The sequence below is a fragment of the Hypomesus transpacificus genome, chromosome 11 (assembly GCF_021917145.1).
Source record: "Hypomesus transpacificus isolate Combined female chromosome 11, fHypTra1, whole genome shotgun sequence".
Taxonomy (NCBI): Eukaryota; Metazoa; Chordata; class Actinopteri; order Osmeriformes; family Osmeridae; genus Hypomesus; species Hypomesus transpacificus.
Window position 1 is genome coordinate 7,453,441 of NC_061070.1, and position 19,139 is coordinate 7,472,579.

The following is a 19,139-nucleotide window of genomic DNA, read 5'->3' on the forward strand; positions in this document are numbered from 1 at the left end:
TGAAAGCAGCTGATTATCGGTTGTAAAAGCAAATTTGCTTCTAAAAAACTACATAATTACAGTGCGTTCCAAAACTCCAGTGGGTTATAAGCGCTTAGCTTGATTTCATTCATTGACTTAATTCACTGAAGTTATCATACAAGGTTTAGATAGGGCAAGTAGTGTTTATCTAAGAATGCGTTTTTACTATACAAAACATGCGTGTCACAATATTTTATAATATTCTAACAAGAAAAATATAGGGATTACTCTATGTGTTAATATTGTAATTTCTTTTGCAATAGATAATCTTTCTGTCAGATTTGTGTATAGCAAACTTGATGATTGATAGAAATACGTTTTATATTTGTTACATTACTGCTTGGCACCGCATATCAGGTGACTATCATCAGCTGATTGCCTGCAGACAAAACATGGCCGACCTGTCAGAAAACCAATGAGGGAAACGCTCTATTTAGCATAATCGATTTCACTTTCTATCGTTTTTTGTCGCATACCCACCATAACTGTGAATACCTTATCTAGTCAAGGTAAGTTCAACATCGCTGGGTTAGAAAGAAAACTATGTTTTGCTAGTTAGAAACCTTGTTAGCTAGCTAGCTAACAGCTAGCAACGAACTATTCGATTTTAACTACAGACACGAACTTCCGTTGTTATGTCTGTTTGGGTGAACTAAGAAATCATGTAAAGAATCAGTTATCCGGTTGAGGCTGTGAAAATTAACTATTGTATTTGGCAGTATTATGATCAATATAGATCCGACTTCAGGTAGAGTTATACCTTGCCAGCTGTGTTGTTGATATCTTGCCAGGGCTAACTAAAATGAATTGTTCAACGAAATAGCTTAGCAACAGGTTGTGTAATTTCAGATGAGCGGGTTGCCCGACAGCAGTGCGTATGGCCCGAGTCAGAGCAACCCCAATGGGAAAGATGTGCAGATATGGGAGAGACCCTGGACACTTGACGAGATGCGACAAACCGGCGCAAATTGGTCACTTGCCGCCGATTCGGGGGTAAGTCACATATAAGATGTAGCAAGTTGCATATTTTCAATAGCCTAATCTTCATCTCTACCAAGTCAACACCACATTGTCACTAAGTGCATTGGTTACCTGTTTGGAAAATCAATGTGGTTTATTGGAAAGACATGGCCATGTCGCATTATTACAATGGATTTTAACTGTAGTTCCCCTTTACAGCTCTTCCTGTTCCTCCAAGAATTCTCTCAGAGAATGCTTTCAAAGACTCATGAAATAGAGAAACAGCTTGATGGACTTATCAGGGATACCAAGGCTACAGACTGCTGCCTGCACACTGTCTTCAACGATTTCCTTATGCTCTCCAATACACAGTTTATAGAGAATGTAGGTGATTTTGCACTGACATTTTCTGAAATACATCGTAACACAGAAAATAACCTGAGTTGTGTTTTTCTACAGAGGGTGTATGATGAGGAGGTGGAGGAGTCAGTCCTTAAGCCAGAGGTCCCAGAGAAGCAGCCTGAGCAGGTAAACATCCTTCTCAGTCCTCCCTTTTTCAATCTATTCATACAAAACACAGTCTTCACGGCAGATTTTTGTTTTACTCAGGAAAAGACTCGTGAGCAGAAAGAGGCAGAGCTGATTCCTAAGATGCAGGAAGCAGTGAACTATGGGCTTAAGGTTCTGGATTCAGCCTTTGAGCAGCTTGACATCAAGGCCGGAAATTCAGACTCTGAGGACGAGGAGGCTACAGACAGAGTGGAACCTATACTGGAGCCAAAGGTGGGCCCTGGTGTAGAACCTTGAAGCTAGCCCAGTGATGACAAAATACATCTTAAAAGGAGTGCTTGATCTCTGTCAGTCCAATTTTTGGTATCTCCACTGCCTCCTCATTTTTGTTGTTCTGAATACTTTTTCTGACTTCAAACATACAGTGTATAGTATTTTCACTTGAATTGTGTAGCATTTGGAAGTTGGGGCTGAGTCTTGTTAAGTTTGCGTACAGATCTCAACATAGGGTTTGAACAGGTATTGAGCTATGCTGTTCTGCCTCTCTCTTCTTTACTTTGTCTTCTTCAGGACCTGTATGTGGACAGGCCCTTGCCATATCTGATAGGCTCTCAGCCCTTCATGGAGCAAGAGGATGTTGGACTTGGTGACCTCTCAAGTGAAGGTCAAGTGTACCATTTATTGTTGTTTCAATCAGTTAAGTGTTTCTTTTGTGTTTTTTTTGTGTCAAGTTTTCAATTTGTAAAAACAATTAATATAATATTCTACCACTAGAAATGTCAATAGACAGTGATCGAGACAGTGTAATGGAAAGCGAGGATGGCAAAGAAGCCGATGTAAGTTTTCGTCATGGTGAAAGTATATTTTAGTAAATGTGAGTGTATAGGGGTGTATTATAAGTAATCCACATAACATTTATTGCAACAGCAATCAGATGAGGACTTTGATCAGGAGGATGAGGATCAGGGCAGCATTAAGAAGGTGAGGTTACTTGTTCAAACCTTTGGTCAAATATCTGTGGTTTGTGACTCTCAAACCCAACCTACACCCAAAACACATTTTGATGTTTTGCCACAGAAACCATCAATGATGAGCTTTGATGATGATGAAGAAGAGGATGAGGATGGTGATTCTGACATATTTGGAGACTCAGACAAAGATGATGACGATGACGAAGAAAGAAAGGTTCGTTTGTAATGCTTTGACCAAGTGTAACAATCACACACTGTATTTTAAGCATTTCATGGGACAGTTTTCTCTTTTAACCCAGAATAAAGTATTTGTATGGATTCACCAGTATATTCATTGCATTCAGAAGACAGGCTCATCGTCTTTCGCTGATGAGCTTGCTGCCCGAATCAAAGGGGAACCAGCCAGCAAGCCAGAAGGAGATCCTACATGTAAGTCCACTCATCAGTGTTGGCTATTATTTAGCTGTTTATCCTCAGTTTGCGTTTGTTATGATGAGATTCTGTGCTACAGTTTAGACCATAGCACGTCCCATCAATGCATGCACATGAATGTATTCTTTCTTCCATGTCATGGTTCTGAAGCTTTGTCATCTGCATCTAAGAAGAAGAGTAAAGGGAAGACTGAGACAAAACCAGCCAGAGTACCGGGTAGGACTAGAAGCATTTTTTTATATAATTAGGATTCCTCTGTCAGGAGGAACCCTACTGTAATTGTTGGTATTATTAGGATTCCTCCGGTAGGAGAACCCTATTGTTATTGGTGGTATTATTGGTGGCCAAGCAGCGAAGCTACTTCATTCGAGTTAGCTCGAATGAAGTATATATATTGTTCAGGTGGATCCCTTGCCTTTTGCGTAAATTTATTTCAATTACCTAAGCCAGGACAAATTGCCACTGATGTTAGGCATGATTTGAAATTCCCTTCCATGACAAGTTATGGCACCCCAAACAACCTTTTTAAAGCACTACAAGTATGCTATCCTTTACAGCAGCCACCCAGTCATCCCGTCGTCCCGTTTTGTCCCATATATAAATGGTATTGCTATCAGTTAAACGCGTTATTAACGGCGTTAATGCAAACCCATTTTAACGGCGTACATTTTTTATCGCAAGATTAATGTTCTTTTTGGCCAAGCAAATCTTGTAGTTTTTTTCACATGCTGTTGCAACAACTGACGTTACAAAAACTAACACACCGGATATAGCTATACCGGAAACAAAAAAACAGGCACGCCGCACACTTGTTTGGGCTTGTGAGCCAGCTAAAGAGTAGTCAGCTAACGTTACGTTTTGACAGGATGGCAAGCGCGATACGCCAAAATGGATGCCAATAAGATTCTGAATGGAAAGTTTACTTTAAAAAAGTTGCCAAATGGTTCCATTGACAAGACCAAAGTGATCTGTGTGTCTTGTTGTTGTGATGGCAAAGCACACAGCTGATGCGAATTGTCCGCCCCCTCGTCAAAGCCAGGCGATTGCAATGTTGTTTTCAATTAAAAAAAAAACATTTGCACTAAGCAATCCGATCCACTTTTCCATGTTGATAAGAGCATTAAAATGAGAAAAAATTATGGGACAAAAAGAAATCAAGGGACATTTAGAATAAATAAAAAACGCGATTCATTGCGATTAATCGCAAGTTAACAATGACATTAATGCGATTAATCGTGGTTAAATGTTTTAATCGTTTGACAGCACTAATAAACAGGACAAAATTACAGATGTTTGAACTTTAACCAAATCTGATAATGCTTGCCATTTGAAGAAACGTCTTATTTTCTGATACAAAAACGAAACTATTAAATGTCTAAGTATATAAAAATGGATTAGTAGGATGAGACTCAGTGCTGATATGTGAATGGTGGTGGATTCTAATCCAGTCAGAGGTAGAAAAATATTTATTTATTTATTCTGACATAAATTATTATTATTATTATTGAAAAGTTTCAAGTCTTCTGGGGGGTGTTCCATCAACGTCGCTAACGCAAGTCGTGCTATCACGAATAAGTCTCACTTGGGTAAACTCCAATTTAGACTTAAGCTTCAAGCCATTCCACTAACATTCCGTTCCACTAACAGGCAACGCTAATTGAAGCTAGACCTCAATAAGCTTTGACTGTGCAGCCCAGATCAGGCGATCGTCGAAAAAAGGAGTTATGTCGCAAAAAGCAGCAGAGGGGTGTTGTTTCAGCAGCGTAAATAGATTTTTCCAGACATCTCATCAAATGACGCTAATTATCAGTAGGCCTAAATGCATATTACTGATAATTAGCGTCATTTGATGAGCTGTCTGGAACCGTTCTGACAGTAGCCTAGCCTATGTCTGATATTCTCAACAGGAGATTGAGAATAATAGCCCAAAAAAGAACGTGGCAGCAATAGAAAATTGTAGGATAAAATTCAAAACACTGAAGTAGGCCATGATTAATTGCACTTAATGTTGGCTAAAAATGCTTTTGTATTCACATCTTGAACAAAATCAATAAATTACTTCAAAATAACTGCCACACGCATTTTATTAACTGATGGTCTAAATGCTGAGCTTTAAAATTAAAGGGAAAGATAACCATGAATAAAATAGGGATTCACTGAAATGACTAGTATTGCACAGATCCCAGTGTTTCCCACAGATTAGAAATCTATTTGTGGCGGGTGGGGGGGGGGGGGGCGAAATAATTACTTTGTTAATAATTGTTACACAGAACTTTATTATACTAAATATTAATCAAAAATTATTCACAAAATCAACAACGAAAAACAAATAATTTCTGCAAATGCTGGTAGCAACGCTAGTGCTAAATAACTATTTAACTGGTCGGCTCATGACGCCAGGTAAGTAGCTAGCTCCTCAGACTTCTCACCAAAAGGGGAACCTTCGACATGTTCGTAGGTACCTAGCGAAAAGTAGCGTCAACTTTCCTAGACCTTTAGCTAGGGCACTAATGCTGAAGGCTCGCTGATATAGCTGTCGTTCTTACTAGAACGGCGTAGGTACGTGTGCTGACGTAGTGACTGTGTGCGTACGTGAGAAAGACCCGTGAGCGCAGCTGAATGAATACGCTGCGTGTTTTAACCTAATATTGAAAAAATAAAACAAATATTACGAAAAGCAATATGTGGCGACCGGTGTTGATTCTGTGGCGCACCTCCACAAATTAGTCTATGTGTGGGAAACACTGGATCCAGCACTGACTTTTTAGATCAGAAGGTGACCCAAACTGCACACTTTGTTTGGCAGAACAGTCATTTAAAATTGCTCAACATGACTATCATTATTATATTAAGTATTTCCAATTAACAGTCTGCCTTCACAGATCCAGAGGGGGATTGGACAGTGACAGACTGTGGCTGTGCCAAGTGTTGTCACAGCCTCACTTTGGGAAAGCATGCCCTACTGGGAACATAAGGGGAGACAGTTGGGCACAGAATCTAATTGTCTTCTTTGGAAAGGGCAACATTTGTCATGCAGGGGCAGCATAAAAGGCACTTCATAACAGCACCCTTTTCCATTGAAAGTAAGGGCATGGAAACAGTCCAATTTAGGCCATTATAAGTGCACCTTATAGGGTACTGCATCACATTTTCTAAACTATAAAGGAACTCATTAAGACATGTTTTGACATTTATAGAGGGCACACTGTCATTTATTGCGTGGGGCATCCTGGGCACAATATAAGAATATTTCACAATGTAAATGGCAGACAGTAGGGCACTTGGTCTAATTTTTGCCGCTCAAGGGCATTTTAGAAACACTTTCAACCATGGGGGCACGAGGCAGTCACCCCCTGAGTCTTCCAATGGGCCTGGATACACCCATGGGGACAGTATATTGCACCCATAATATTGGGGAAGCCATAGCAGAGGTAATATAGAGGCTTGTCAACATATAGGCTACTTTAAACAATGAAAATACCTTATACAATTAAATAAAAGTTCTCCTTGATTCTTTGTGTTTCAAGATTACCTGGAAAAACTGATGATAATATTCAGGTACTGCTTTGGAGGAAGATATACCTTTCATATTTCCTGGCATAGTTCAAAAACGTCCCACATGCAAAGACATAGACAGATACAGACAGACTGAACAGTGTCAAGGCTTGGCTACAGTGGGTTTGCTTCCTTGTGTGTGATTCCAGCAGACTACATAGCCTAGGCCTACCTACATAGACTGCAGTCTACTACCCTCCCTTCTACTATAGTCTACTCTCCTTTCTATTACTTTCTACAAAGGATGGTAGGCTGCTCTTATGTGTTCATTGCCATCCTTAAGAGTTGCTAAAGTGTCATTTTATATATATATATATATATTTTTTAAGAATGACAATTAAATCTATCTAGATAAACTATTCTGGGCCTGCTGAACCTATACTTGTTCCATACTGGTCAGGGAAGCATTACTTCTGTCACTGAAGACCCTTGGGGCTGGTGGGATAAACGCTCTTTGTATAATCTGAGCACTTTCATCCACCACAGGCTTGTCAAAGAACGGATACGCCATAATTGATTGTAACTTGTCTTGACGCTCTGCTTAGTTTCTAAGGCCTTATTTTATGTCAATTAACCAATGGCTTTTGAAAACAGATAAAGTGACATTATTTCTTAACTTGTTAAATTCATATATTTTTGGGAGATAAAGTAGGCCTAAACACGTGAATCATTCAGGTCTGCACTTCAAAAAGTCTGAATTTACGTTTTCGAACACGGACTAAAGTGCTTTGCGCGCAGGAATTTACTCGACGGAACTGTCTTTTGAGATTCTGTTTCCCCCTGTTTGAAATTATTTGCAACACATTTTAATTTAGCTTGACTTTTAGCCTGACACGGCTAGTTCCGAACCTTGGATAGTAGCTAGAACTAGAATAATCCACCTTAATGGAACAGAACTCTCGCTAAAGTTAGTAAGACTTGGCGAAATAAGTCTTGCTTTCCCTTAATCGACGTTGATGGAACACCCCCCTGGTTAATCCCAGTGTAACTATCTATTATGTCAAATTTTCGAAATGTTGCCATTGCTGTTTGCATCCATATTTTCCCATTTATTGTTATTGGAAAATAACATAATAACTCATTGTTTCTCAGATTTGATCATGAATAATCTAGAAATGGGTGAGAAATTCCCTTTATAACTGTGTTTGCAGTTTTTTTTAACACCTCATCCTTTTGTCTGCCTTTTTTACAGCAGTTGACAATGACAGTAACCAGCTGTTCGAGCCGCCCAAGATGGAGGACGAGGACTTTTCTCCGTTTGGAGGGAAAAGTGGCCTTTTCAGTGGGGGGAAGGGGCTGTTTGATGATGATGATGATGAAGAGGTAGGTTGATCTTTTCATACTTCTCTCAAATAACACCTATTACATCTGAAAACAACCATTAGAAACTTAGTAAGTGTTTACATTGTTACATATTTTGTTTGTACAGGGTGATCTGTTCTCTGATGCACCAAAACATTCTGTAGCTGAGGAGAAGAAAAAGAGCACTGGCCAGACCTCAGGTAACAACCAGCATTGATCACATTTGAGTCAAGTGGAAAGTAAGGTGCTGGTGTCGTGAAAAATATTTAATGTTTTCATCCAATTCTCTAAGTTTGAAACAGCACTTGAACTCAGCAAAGTTTGAAAGTGTTTATTATAATTCTGAATGACAGAGACTCCAACAAATGTGAGCAAGATCCCAGGATCAGACTGGAATTTTTCTCCGGACATTTCTCTTGTAAATGTTCCCAATTATTTTATGATATTTTACAATTGGTACAATACTTGTTGGTCACAGAATGCATTATGCATTCTTACCCAGCTGATCCCTCGTCATAGGGGACTTAGATTACAGGTGCCTTTTGCACAAAAAAATCCTATTTTCTGGGCCTACGTTTGGCCTTGAAATCCAGCTGCACTGGGTTGCTGAGCGTAGGGTCGTAAATCTGTCCCATGATATCTGGGCCTTGTAGTCCATGATATCTGGGCCTTGTACTAGTTGTCTATGGAAGACGCATATACACACAGTCTTCTCTCACCCTCAGCCCCTAATCATCCAGATTTGCACTTTGGGCTTAATATCTTCTACATATTAGTGGCAATTAGTGGTGGGCATAGATACATTTTTTAAATCTAGATTAATCTCACTAATCTTGGCGTTAATCTAGATTAAAATGTCTCCTTTGAATTCCGCCGAAGGCATTCTGAATGTGTGCTACCCAAATAATGACTTAAAGGGGCGATTGACTGGGTTTTTGGGGTATTTCATACTGTTCCTTAAGGTCTCCGAATAGGGTATGTAACATTGGTTGGTTTGAAAATGGCCCGGGTGCTGTTCTATGCCCCCTGATAGATCCTCTGAAATGTTCCCGGGAAAAAACACTAGCTTTTCTCCTTTTATGGTTTGCTCATTAATATTTAGATAAGCTGCGCGCTGATTGGTTGGTTTTCAACGAGTGAAGCTGGGGAGCAAAACGCGACACGGCCAACAGCAGCACTCGCTGAAACACCGAAGTTGGAGACTTGAATTAAAAACGCGCAAATAAATCTATTGTGTCTACACAACACTGTTTTCAACAGATTGACTATGTCATTTGAAATGATAACATTACTTGTTTCCACTTCTGTTGTTGAAGCAAACTGGATTGACTTAGGTGGTTAGAACGTTAGGCTACAGCTTAGCAACCAAACCATATCGTGATTCTACTCGGCTTCAGTTAGCTAGCTCTAGATATCTTGCTGAAAAATAACATGACAAAGATCTGGACAAACATGCACCGTGAATTGTAAATTTACATTACACTGGTTATTTATTTGAATGAAACACAGTCAGGAACATGAATCAACGTTAGCCCCATTGCCAATAAACTAGGCTAAATTATCACACATTCTACCTATGCTCTTGCGTTAGCAAGCTAAACTTGTTTACATGCCTACAGTCTAGGTGTTACTAGTAACAGTTACTAGCAATGCTAACGTATCCTGTATCTAGCACCTGCCTTTCTCCAGTTCTTTCAAATAGATTATCCAGACAGGCGTTAGTAATAAGCCAGACTGCTATTCGTTTTCTGGCTATTTTTTTGGAAGCTTCCCTTCTAATGCCGACTAAAGCTAGTCTAGCTAGAGTCATTTGATGTGTGTAGAAACATATTTAGCATTCTACCGGGTATGCTATATACAGGAAACGTTAGCATTGCTAATAACTTGCGGTTGCAATGAGCACACGGTCGGAACAGCACCTCTTTCCAGGTTCAGCTTCCTAGCAAATCCTTCTTGAAATAGTCCAAGGTTGTCAAAACTGTCTTGAAATGTTCAGAGCAAATTAATGATTGAGTGTCGAACTTTGCCGGGATCTTCTCATAGACAACAGCAGCCATGCCTGTTGAATGTTTGGCTCCTTGGGAAGACTGTGAGTGTTGGCCTTCCCTGTACAGCCTGGAACACAGCATTTATGACCGTGGTCCATTTTCAATATCCTTGTTATAATTCAAAACGTTCTTCTTTGTAATTCCTTATAAGTTGCCTACACAGAGCAGCGCGCAGCTAAACTAGTATCGGAGATAGACGCTACCTCAGGTTGGTCTGGATGTATATTTTTGGGCATGACAAAGATACAGACCAGAGCCAAAAAGGGCGGTCCACCATCCTACGTCACACCGGTGGCTTTGTTGAAAAGCTAGCTTTTTATAGCCAATTGTTTTTCTTTTTGAGATTTGCATAGGAAAGAGGTGTCAATGGACTTGGATATTCACTGTATGTTCATTTTACCTACCGAACTGTCCTTATTCAACTAGGACAAGGTAAAATCGGTTTTGCAATCAATCGCCCCTTTAAAGTAAGTCTTTGAGAACGGGTTTTTCAAGCCAGGTGGCGCATTAGACCAGGGGCTCATCTCCTGTTTCCAAAATGCATCACAAACTGCTTGAGAAAGCTGTTCTACTATGATAATTGTTGATGAAAATAAATGATGTTCAATAAGATGTACTTGTGTTTATTAGATTAGTTAGCTTGGCTGATAGAGCTGTGCTGACGGGCTTGCCTCGGTTGCACTCAAACATAGTAGTTTGACGACGACTCTTCCCCAGCGCTCATAGAGTTAATATTACTAGTTATAACTAATATAACTACTTTTGTCTTCCAAGATGGCGTCCCCATTCATTTCTATGAAAAGTGCTCAGTGGCGCAGTGAGGCAAGCGAGAGCGCGAGACTGGACGCGGCCATCTTTCCACTTCCGTGTCTTCCTGTCTAGCTTTAAATAGTTTTTTCCCTAGCTCCGAGAGCTCATGTAAATCGGCTATCGGCCAATGTGAACTTTTGTGCTCGTGCCCTCTTAGTATCCGCAAGCACATTTGCAGGCAACTTTCATTGACTGAGCAAATAAATGGGTTGCTAGTTTACCCATTTCGGATTGGTAAAAATATTATATGAAAAAGCTAGTAGTATGAGCCAGGTTCGAGAATCAAACAAAAATTATTGGGGGAGATAGTTTTGTAAATGTTGAATGGAGTTAATAGAATAAAAACGACCGGAAGAGTCGGAAACCAAACCGTACATGCAATACCACCTACATCCACCGGGGCCGTTGCTTCAAGCCGAGGGGCGAGGGGTGGGGGCTTGCCTGCGCTACAACAGTGCTTGGCCTGGCATCTTCCGCATTAGCCAAGGGATGCTTTGCGTTTAGGTGGTGTTTGAGACTGGAAGAACTCCTACAGTAAACCAATTCCGCATAGCACAAGGTGCAAACAACCTTAGTCTTGTCGGGGTTTCCATTGGAAAGCTTCTGAAAATACATTTTCCCCTGAAGCAAACCAGGTGGCTTCATAGCTGCATCCATGTTAGCACGTCACGTGTGATGTGATAATTTCATACACAAGGCTTACACACAGGTTCAAAGACTTGTTCTCGCCCCTTACAGTGCAATTCGGCTAGGTATACATCCGCGCTAAAATGTCAAGGTGAAAGTCATCATAGCTTGCGTAGTATAGACCCAGCTCCTAACCCAACTTTGAGAATAGATTAACGGCGATATTTGTTTTATCGCCCGATAAGTCTCACGTTAACGCAGCACGTTAACGGCGATAACGGCCCACCACTATACTAGTCAACAGCTTTGCATCTGGTTTTCAGTAATATAGAATATGAAACTAAAAAAAAGTTGATTAAGAGGTCATTTTCAATCATATAATCCATAATCATTCTCCATCTTCATAATTACAACAGTGTGATGTTTTTTCTACAACACTATTGCATGTAGTTGGGTTGAACTCAAAATAAAAACGTTTTTAAAATGTTTGTTGGCCAGAACTTCCCACGCCTTTGAAGAATAAAGTGCCATCGGGTGCTGTTGCAATATTTCCAGGTACCAGAACATGCTGGAAGGACAGCAGAATAGCTAGATGATATACTGTATTAAATATAAGAATATTAAGAACAAATCCATACAGATGAGTCTTTCGTTCTGTTTACTTTCTTTATAGACAAGACCCTGTTTGGCTTGTGTAATGATGCTGATTCGGTAGGGAGCAAAGAGAATGGCAGTCCAGTGACATCCAAGACACAGACAGACCCCAAACAGGCCTCCACTGGGGTTGTGGGAGGGCTGTTTGACGATGATGAGGATGACGACTTCTTCAATAGTAAAAGCCTGAAAAGGTCCAGCTCTGGTAAGTATGTCGCTTCCTTCACTAGTCCCTCGTCACAGCAATGTAGGCTAAATCCAAACTTGGGATTTATGTGCCTCACTGTCTTCTCATAGCTGGACAGGAGAAAGCCAAAGTAAAGAAGACTGTGGATCTCTTTGGGGGAGATGATGAAGAGGGGGATATCTTTAGTGAGAGCTCCAGAGCCCCCCCACCCCTGCAAAGCAAGAAGGAGGTGGTTGATGAGCAAGTGAAACAAGCCGCTCCGGAGAAGAAGGTAACAAGGCTGCTACCATCTCTTGTGTGGCTACCTTGACCAAGTTGTAGTGATGAACGGATGCTGTTGCTGTTTCTTATTGTTTTTTGTGTTCAGATGCCAGCAGGGGCCATCTCCATGTTTGGCCCTGGCACAAAGAGTCTGCTCACTGAGGGTCTGAGGAAACGTTGTCCTTCCACCAGTGAGGACTCTGAGAAATCTGAAGAGGTTTGTTCGTATCTAGTTTGGTTTCTTGTCTCTTGGTTCTCTTGCTTCTCATTCTTTCACCTCTGACATGTTTTCCATTCATTACTGATTTTATTTTACTTGTTACAGAATGGTCCTTCTTCGGATATTAAGATAGCCCCTGCCAAACCAACTGAGAAACCCCAGACCAGGGGTCTCTTCTCTGATGACGAAGATGCACAGGTATGGTTTATCTGTTTCTGATAGAATGATGTCTCACAAGTTCTTAGAATATGTAGAAGGGGTCATACCCAAACCACCAATTAATGAATTAATAAGTCGCATGATGCGTATTTTCACTTAAGCAATGTTATTTTAATTTTATTTTTGCTGGTTTGTAGGTATTTCTCACCATCCCCAAGAGTCGGTCCAAGCCTGAAACTACATCCAAGATCAAAGCAAACAATGCCCCTCTGTCCCTATTCAACGATGAGGAGGAGGAGGAGGAGGAGGAAGAGGTCAGGAAATGTTCACAGAAAGCTGCTCTATACAGGCAGAGACACATCTTATATTACTATCTTTATTTCATCACACAGGATCTATTTGCATCTGCTGAAAAGTCTAAATCAAAGCAGGCCAAAGCCACCACATCCCAAGGCAAGAAGCCCCTTTCCAGCTCCCTCTTCAGTGACGACGAGGTAACTGTAATCCCTTGTGGCCATCTATCCATCTTAAACTGTACCATCCAATGGACCACTCAAACACGATTGCCAGGTGTGTGCTGTCACTTCACTGACGTGTGTGTGTGTGTGCGCTATTGCTTTGTGTCAGGACCAGTGGATGAGAGACAAAACCATTGTGGGTGCAACTGAGGCCAAACCTGGAGGGATGAAGCCTCGTGTTAGCGCCCCAGCCAGTCTCCCTGGTGTCAAAGGATCCCAGAAAAGCAGCCTCTTTGACGATGACAACGATGATCTTTTTGGTGCTGTTAAGGAGACAAGGTGCTTACTGTTCCATCAATATGTTATTGTCCAAAACGTGTGCAACTGTAACATCTAATGATAGCACACATCTGTTAAATGCTTAGTGTTTTGTCATAATTGTTTACACAGTCAAAAGAAGCCACAGAGAATATCTCTCCTATTCCAAGACGAGGATGAGGGTGTTGATGATAAAGGATCTCTATTTGGTTCCAGACCAGCTGTCAACAACAGCACTCCATCACCTGTTGATAAAGTACAACAGATTCTGTTCATTTGAGTTATGTGACCTAATTTTGAGTGTTTTTTATTATTTATATAATGATTTCAAACCTAACCTCACCACTCTTCTCTCTGTACCATGTGCTCAGCAGCAGGCCTCTGTTGTGGCTTCCGAGGTCCCCTCCCGCTTAGACTCAGAGAAAGTGACAACTCCACAGGAGGGGAGGTTTCCAGGGGAGAAGAGGGTAGCAACAAAGAAACCTGACGTGCAGTCCTCCTTGTTACCACCAGAGGCTAGTGAGGCTAAGAAGAAGCCTATAGGGGCTGTGAGTCTGTTTGGGGGGATTGATGTACTTGCCAAAAAAACGAGCAAGAGCCCATTGGATGAGCTTGATGGTGAGGATGATATCCTGTCTAAGGACAGCCGTGTTGAAAAGGAGAAGGGAGAAAAGGAGGAACAGGACATTAAAGTCAAAAACAAAACACTAAGTCTTTTTGATGAGGAAGATGATGATTGGACTGCCCCTATATCCATACCCAGTTCAAAAACAGATTCCCAAAACATACTAAAGGTTTGTGTTTTGTTATTCTAACATATATGTTCTTTTTTTACTCCTGCATCTCTTTCTTTTGTTATGTTAAGCTCATATGTGACTTCGAAGTGTGTGTAACTCCTGTTTGTGTACGTGTGTTAGGCTCCAGAAGAGCGAACTCACACCAAGAGCACAGGGGTGTTCCAGGATGAGGAGCTGCTGTTCAGTCAGACTCAACAGAAAGACAATGACCCTGATGTTGATCTGTTTGCAACACCGTCCAAAACTGTGGTGAGTCAAAATGATACAGGATGTACCAGGACTCTGTGCTTTTCTCACTTACAAACCAAAGTTTTAATAAACGGTTGTTTAACGGTTGTTAAACGGTTGTTAAAGTTAGTAGAGCATGGTGATGCTATATGTCTATTGTTTTCTAGAGTGCCAAACCCAGCTCTTCAAAGTCATCAGCACCCACGCTGTTTGTTGATGATGATGACGATGACCTCTTCAGCTCCAAAGCACCACCTCCGGTACAGAATCACACACGTACAAAAAATTTAGACATGTACAATTTGAATGGACTTGGTTGATGAAGAGACACCCTCACAGCAGCCATGTGCAACCAGTTTTGTGACCTTAATGTATTTAACTTTAATTCACAGAAGGTTTCAGATAAGCCTAGGAAACCCACACAAGAAGAGTCTCCTTCCAAACCTGTTGCCACAATAGCAGTGCCAGAGTCTGAGGTACTGCTCATTTACTGTATAACTTTTCTCACACAACAAAGACCACTAAGTAGCTTTTGAAGGTCCAAATAAAATGCTCTCTTACTTCAGAACTCAAATATGAGGATATACTTGGTGTTTGTCCATTTGCAATTGGTGTTACTCTAGTTATGTCTGTACACTTTTTACAATTCATATTAGGGCTGGTCAATTATGGGAAAAATCACATTCACGATTATTTTGGTCAATATTGAAATCATGATTATTCAAACGATTTATTTTTTGTTTGAAAACATGCATTTATTTTCTGAGAACTAAAAAGAATACCCAAAATGTTCAATTGAAAATAATGTACAAATATGTATATGCAATTTTTATAAAACATTTCATGAATAAAATAATATTTAGACAATCAAATATGATATAGAAAAACTTATAGCAGCATCGATCGTTGACAGCCAAATGCACGAACACATACTGACGAATGACCTGACTATCAAACTGTAACGTTACTGAAACTTTAATATTCAACACACGGTAGGTCTGCCACAAGGTCTTTAAACACTTGATATTTACTTATAGGTCTACATATTAGACTAATAACACGTCTGTTCCGCACGGCAGGTCTACTACAACTTTTATTAGCTTGTAGATAAATTACATTGTAACAATGAACTCGCTCGTTATTCGTTTGTGCTATTGGCTGTCAACGATCGATGCTGCTGATTGGCGGCTCACTGGCATGTCCCGCCTCCGGCCAATGGCATATACTTCCTGATGGCACATGCAGGTTAAAGATTGAACTCCTTCTGGCTGCGTTGAATGCTTTTGGGGGAAGGACTGAATTACGTGTGCGCGTTTCTTTTAGAAACTAAACTCTCTAGGCTTACTGTAAAAAGAAAAATGCCAAATTAATCGTTTGACCCAAAAATCGAAATTGCGATCAAAATTCAATTAATTGCACAGCCCTAATTCATATTCAGAGTTTCTGAACTGTAATGCCAAATGATTATGGCTGAGTATAGTTTCTGAACTTTTTGTCACCCAACCACACAGAAGCCTGCTACAAGCCCTGTAAAGGCTAAAGAACCTTCGTCACAAATTGGAAAAATTCAAGTAATTTTTCATATACTTGATGCTACACCTTCTTTACATCGTCAGAAAGGACTTTAATTGTCTCAATGTTTTCTCTGCAAGTACATGTCAAAAGATGTTGGCTTGCCTTTCTGTCCCCTTCAACTGCTGAATGCTACTTGAAAGCTGACATTTATTTTTTTGTTTTTCTTCTAAATGAAAGCGTCTGATAATCCTTTGTTCCAGCTGCACTGTGTGTTTTACGTTTCATCACTTTTCTGTATTCTTGGGTTCGCTTATATCTCTGGCATGTGCAAAAATCAGCTATTGATCATTTTTGTGTGTAGCAAGATTGTACTTGCTAGTTATTTGCCTCAGACAGCTTTCCTCCATTTTATCCATAGAAATGTATGATTAATAAGGAATTCATTAGTTGCTACCCCATCATCTGTTCTCCAGCTAGAGAGTGCAAATATGTGACCAAGACTGTCTATATTTATCATCCATACAGACCAACCTGCTCATCAATCCTGCAACACTCCTCCCTGGTGCTGTTCCCCTTATTTCTGGGGGGGTCAGTGTACTCCCCGGATTGGTGCCTGCTGCTTCTTTGGGAGGACTCAGCCACAGCCCTAGTCCCAGCCTGATCACCAGATCTAGTGTTAGCCCTATCCTCACTCCGGTGGGGGGGGCCCAGGCAGCCACTGGTGAAGGGGTGAACTTTGACAGCCCTGCCCAGGTCACCACATTGCAGAGTGCAAACAAGGTAGGTCATGGTTCAGTTTTACAGTTTTCTCATCTTAGAAAAGTCCTTGCTGTCTAACCAGTCTCTGTCTGTAGGGACGTACCAAAGGCTCCGTCCGCCGTCGACCCCAGTCCAGAGCAGCGAGGCAGCAGTCAGCTCAGAACTCCATAGATGAAGAGATCCAGGAAAGCTCTGGGCCAAACCCTGTCCATCCCAGGCCAGCTCTACCCAACTCATCCCGGCTAACGCCAGACCAGTCCAGTCCAACACTACCTAGTCCAACTAACACAGAGCCGACCACTGCCCTGCCCTTCCAACCCCCACTCACAGATGTTAGCACTAGACCCTCGGTCCTCACACTGCCTGTGTCTACTAACCCTCAGAAGATAGAATCTGCCAAGAGCATAAGCAAGCCTAAAGTGCTGCCCTCTCCAGATGAGAATGACCTTTTTGGCTCGGATGGCCTGTTTGGGTCAATACCAGCCCCTAAGTTAACCACCCCCTCCACAATATCTGAAACAACAACTACAGAGGATCTGGCCGGCAGCAGTGTGGCTGTAAGGAAGGGGAAAGAAAAGGATACAGCTCCCTCCATCTTTGACGATCACAGTGACAACCTATTTCAGAAGGTCAAGCCAAGGTCAGCTCAGAAAGCCACAGTTTCGTCGTTCCTTGAGAAAGATGATGATGAAGAGGATATCTTTGGGTTTGGGAAGGGCTCCACCCCCACAGCTGCCCTTAACTCAAGCGCAAACTTGACCAATAAGGACATTTTCCAGGTATGCTCATTAGTATTGTTCAATATTGTGTGTGTGTGTGTGTTTCATACTTCTTGTTTAAATATGTTTCTTTGGTTTGTCTTCTCTTTTTTCCAGGATCAAGTTAAGCCTTTACCCCAAACTAATAAGAAACACACTGAGAAATCTTTGGATGCCAGCTTGTTTGATGACAACATAGACATTTTTGCTGACTTGACTTTAACGTCGAAACCAAAAGAGAAGCCATCCAAAAAGAGAGTGGAAACAAAATCGCTATTTGGCGATGACATGGGTGAGTGTAACGGTATCAATCAAATGGGACCTATTTGACGACTTTGTTTTCTGAATTAAATTACATTTTATTTATTTAGCAGATGTTTGTATCCAAAATGACATACAAATACTGCACATAGAAAGTACAGCAGAAGATCATGGATCGTTCATTTATAAAAATATATTTATTTTTTTAATTATGGAATGTAACTGACTAATGTTTTGTGTATTTGGTAAAGATGACATCTTCTCATCGGGTCCCGCAAAACCAGTGGCAAAGACTTCAGTTAAACCTAAGAAAACCCCTCCTGCACTAGACGCCAGTGCAGCAGAGGATTCAACAGGCAACATATTTGACGATCCACTCAACGCCCTTGGTGGAACCTGAACTTTTTCAGTTTAACTTGTACAATTGTGCAGTAGATTTGATGTAAACATTTCTGAGGAAGGGTAGGTAATTCCATTTATAATCCACTGCTTATAGATCATAAAAAATCTGGTTCATACCCTTGGGAGTTCAAAGAATATATTTTGATCATTTTACAATGGCATTTCCAAACGTTTTTCTTAACAGATCAAGTAACAATGATGAAATGCCGTTTGTCTTAATTTTTACTTGGTAGGTCTTCACAAGCATATCCATAAAGTCTGCAGAAATGAATAGCCATCTAAAGGATTTAATTGTTGGAGCCCACATTTTAGCTTTGCCGTCTCAAGATTGTGTATTCCGTGCCATATCTCAATTGAGATCAATGTGTTTACTCTCTGTCCTAGTAAAGTTGCAACTGTTTTTGTTATTAATAATAAATGTTTCCATTTCTTAACTTTGCCTGTAAGTAATTACAATTTTTTTGATTTTTTTTTTACAAAAAATAGATATTTTATTTTAAAATAGATATAAAATGTACATGATTCTTTCCTTTTTCTTGACATTCAAGACAGTACACATTAGTGTTAGCACATGTGCTCTACGAATACTAATAAAAAAAGATTTGTCTCCTCTTTAAAACCTTGTGTGGTTAAATTATAGTACATTTCTTTAGAAGTGGGTTTTTTCCCCCATAGAGCTTTGTTGGACACATCAGTACATAAATGTAAACTATACTTGTACACTGAACTAAAACATGTATTGTGTGCAACAGTAATATGTAGGCCTACACCTGAAGTGAATGTGTTTTTTTTTTTTTTACTTAACTTGAAAAACCGATTTGTGTGTGTTAAAACCTAGGATCACGTCTATGTAGTTTACATCACACTTTCATAGCGAGAGAATAAAAAGGCATTGTGTCATCTACATATCGATGTGGTCCCGCCCA

The 19,139-nt window shown here is 40.5% G+C and overlaps 1 protein-coding gene across 8 annotated transcripts; it reads left to right on the forward strand.

The window, feature by feature from the left end:
- Window positions 1-371: 371 nt before the first annotated feature.
- Window positions 372-18,832, forward strand: washc2c (WASH complex subunit 2C). 8 transcript variants are annotated; one of them, XM_047028646.1, is made up of 31 exons: window positions 372-530; window positions 871-1,014; window positions 1,201-1,365; window positions 1,441-1,509; window positions 1,591-1,764; window positions 2,062-2,155; window positions 2,266-2,327; window positions 2,419-2,472; window positions 2,569-2,676; window positions 2,807-2,891; window positions 3,045-3,110; window positions 7,642-7,772; window positions 7,879-7,951; window positions 11,735-11,791; window positions 11,910-12,095; window positions 12,188-12,348; window positions 12,445-12,555; window positions 12,664-12,756; window positions 12,915-13,031; window positions 13,110-13,211; window positions 13,345-13,514; window positions 13,626-13,749; window positions 13,865-14,287; window positions 14,411-14,539; window positions 14,686-14,778; window positions 14,911-14,994; window positions 16,030-16,089; window positions 16,559-16,813; window positions 16,888-17,571; window positions 17,668-17,842; window positions 18,063-18,832. In XM_047028646.1, exons 2-31 carry the CDS (start codon window positions 871-873, stop codon window positions 18,209-18,211), a joined length of 4,398 nt encoding a protein of 1,465 aa, XP_046884602.1. In that variant the 5' UTR covers window positions 372-530; the 3' UTR covers window positions 18,212-18,832. The 8 variants fall into 8 exon arrangements, with proteins under 8 accessions (XP_046884602.1, XP_046884603.1, XP_046884596.1 ...); XM_047028647.1 differs by having other exon boundaries at window positions 389-530; window positions 2,810-2,891; XM_047028640.1 differs by having other exon boundaries at window positions 389-530; window positions 1,201-1,509.
- Window positions 18,833-19,139: the final 307 nt, after the last annotated feature.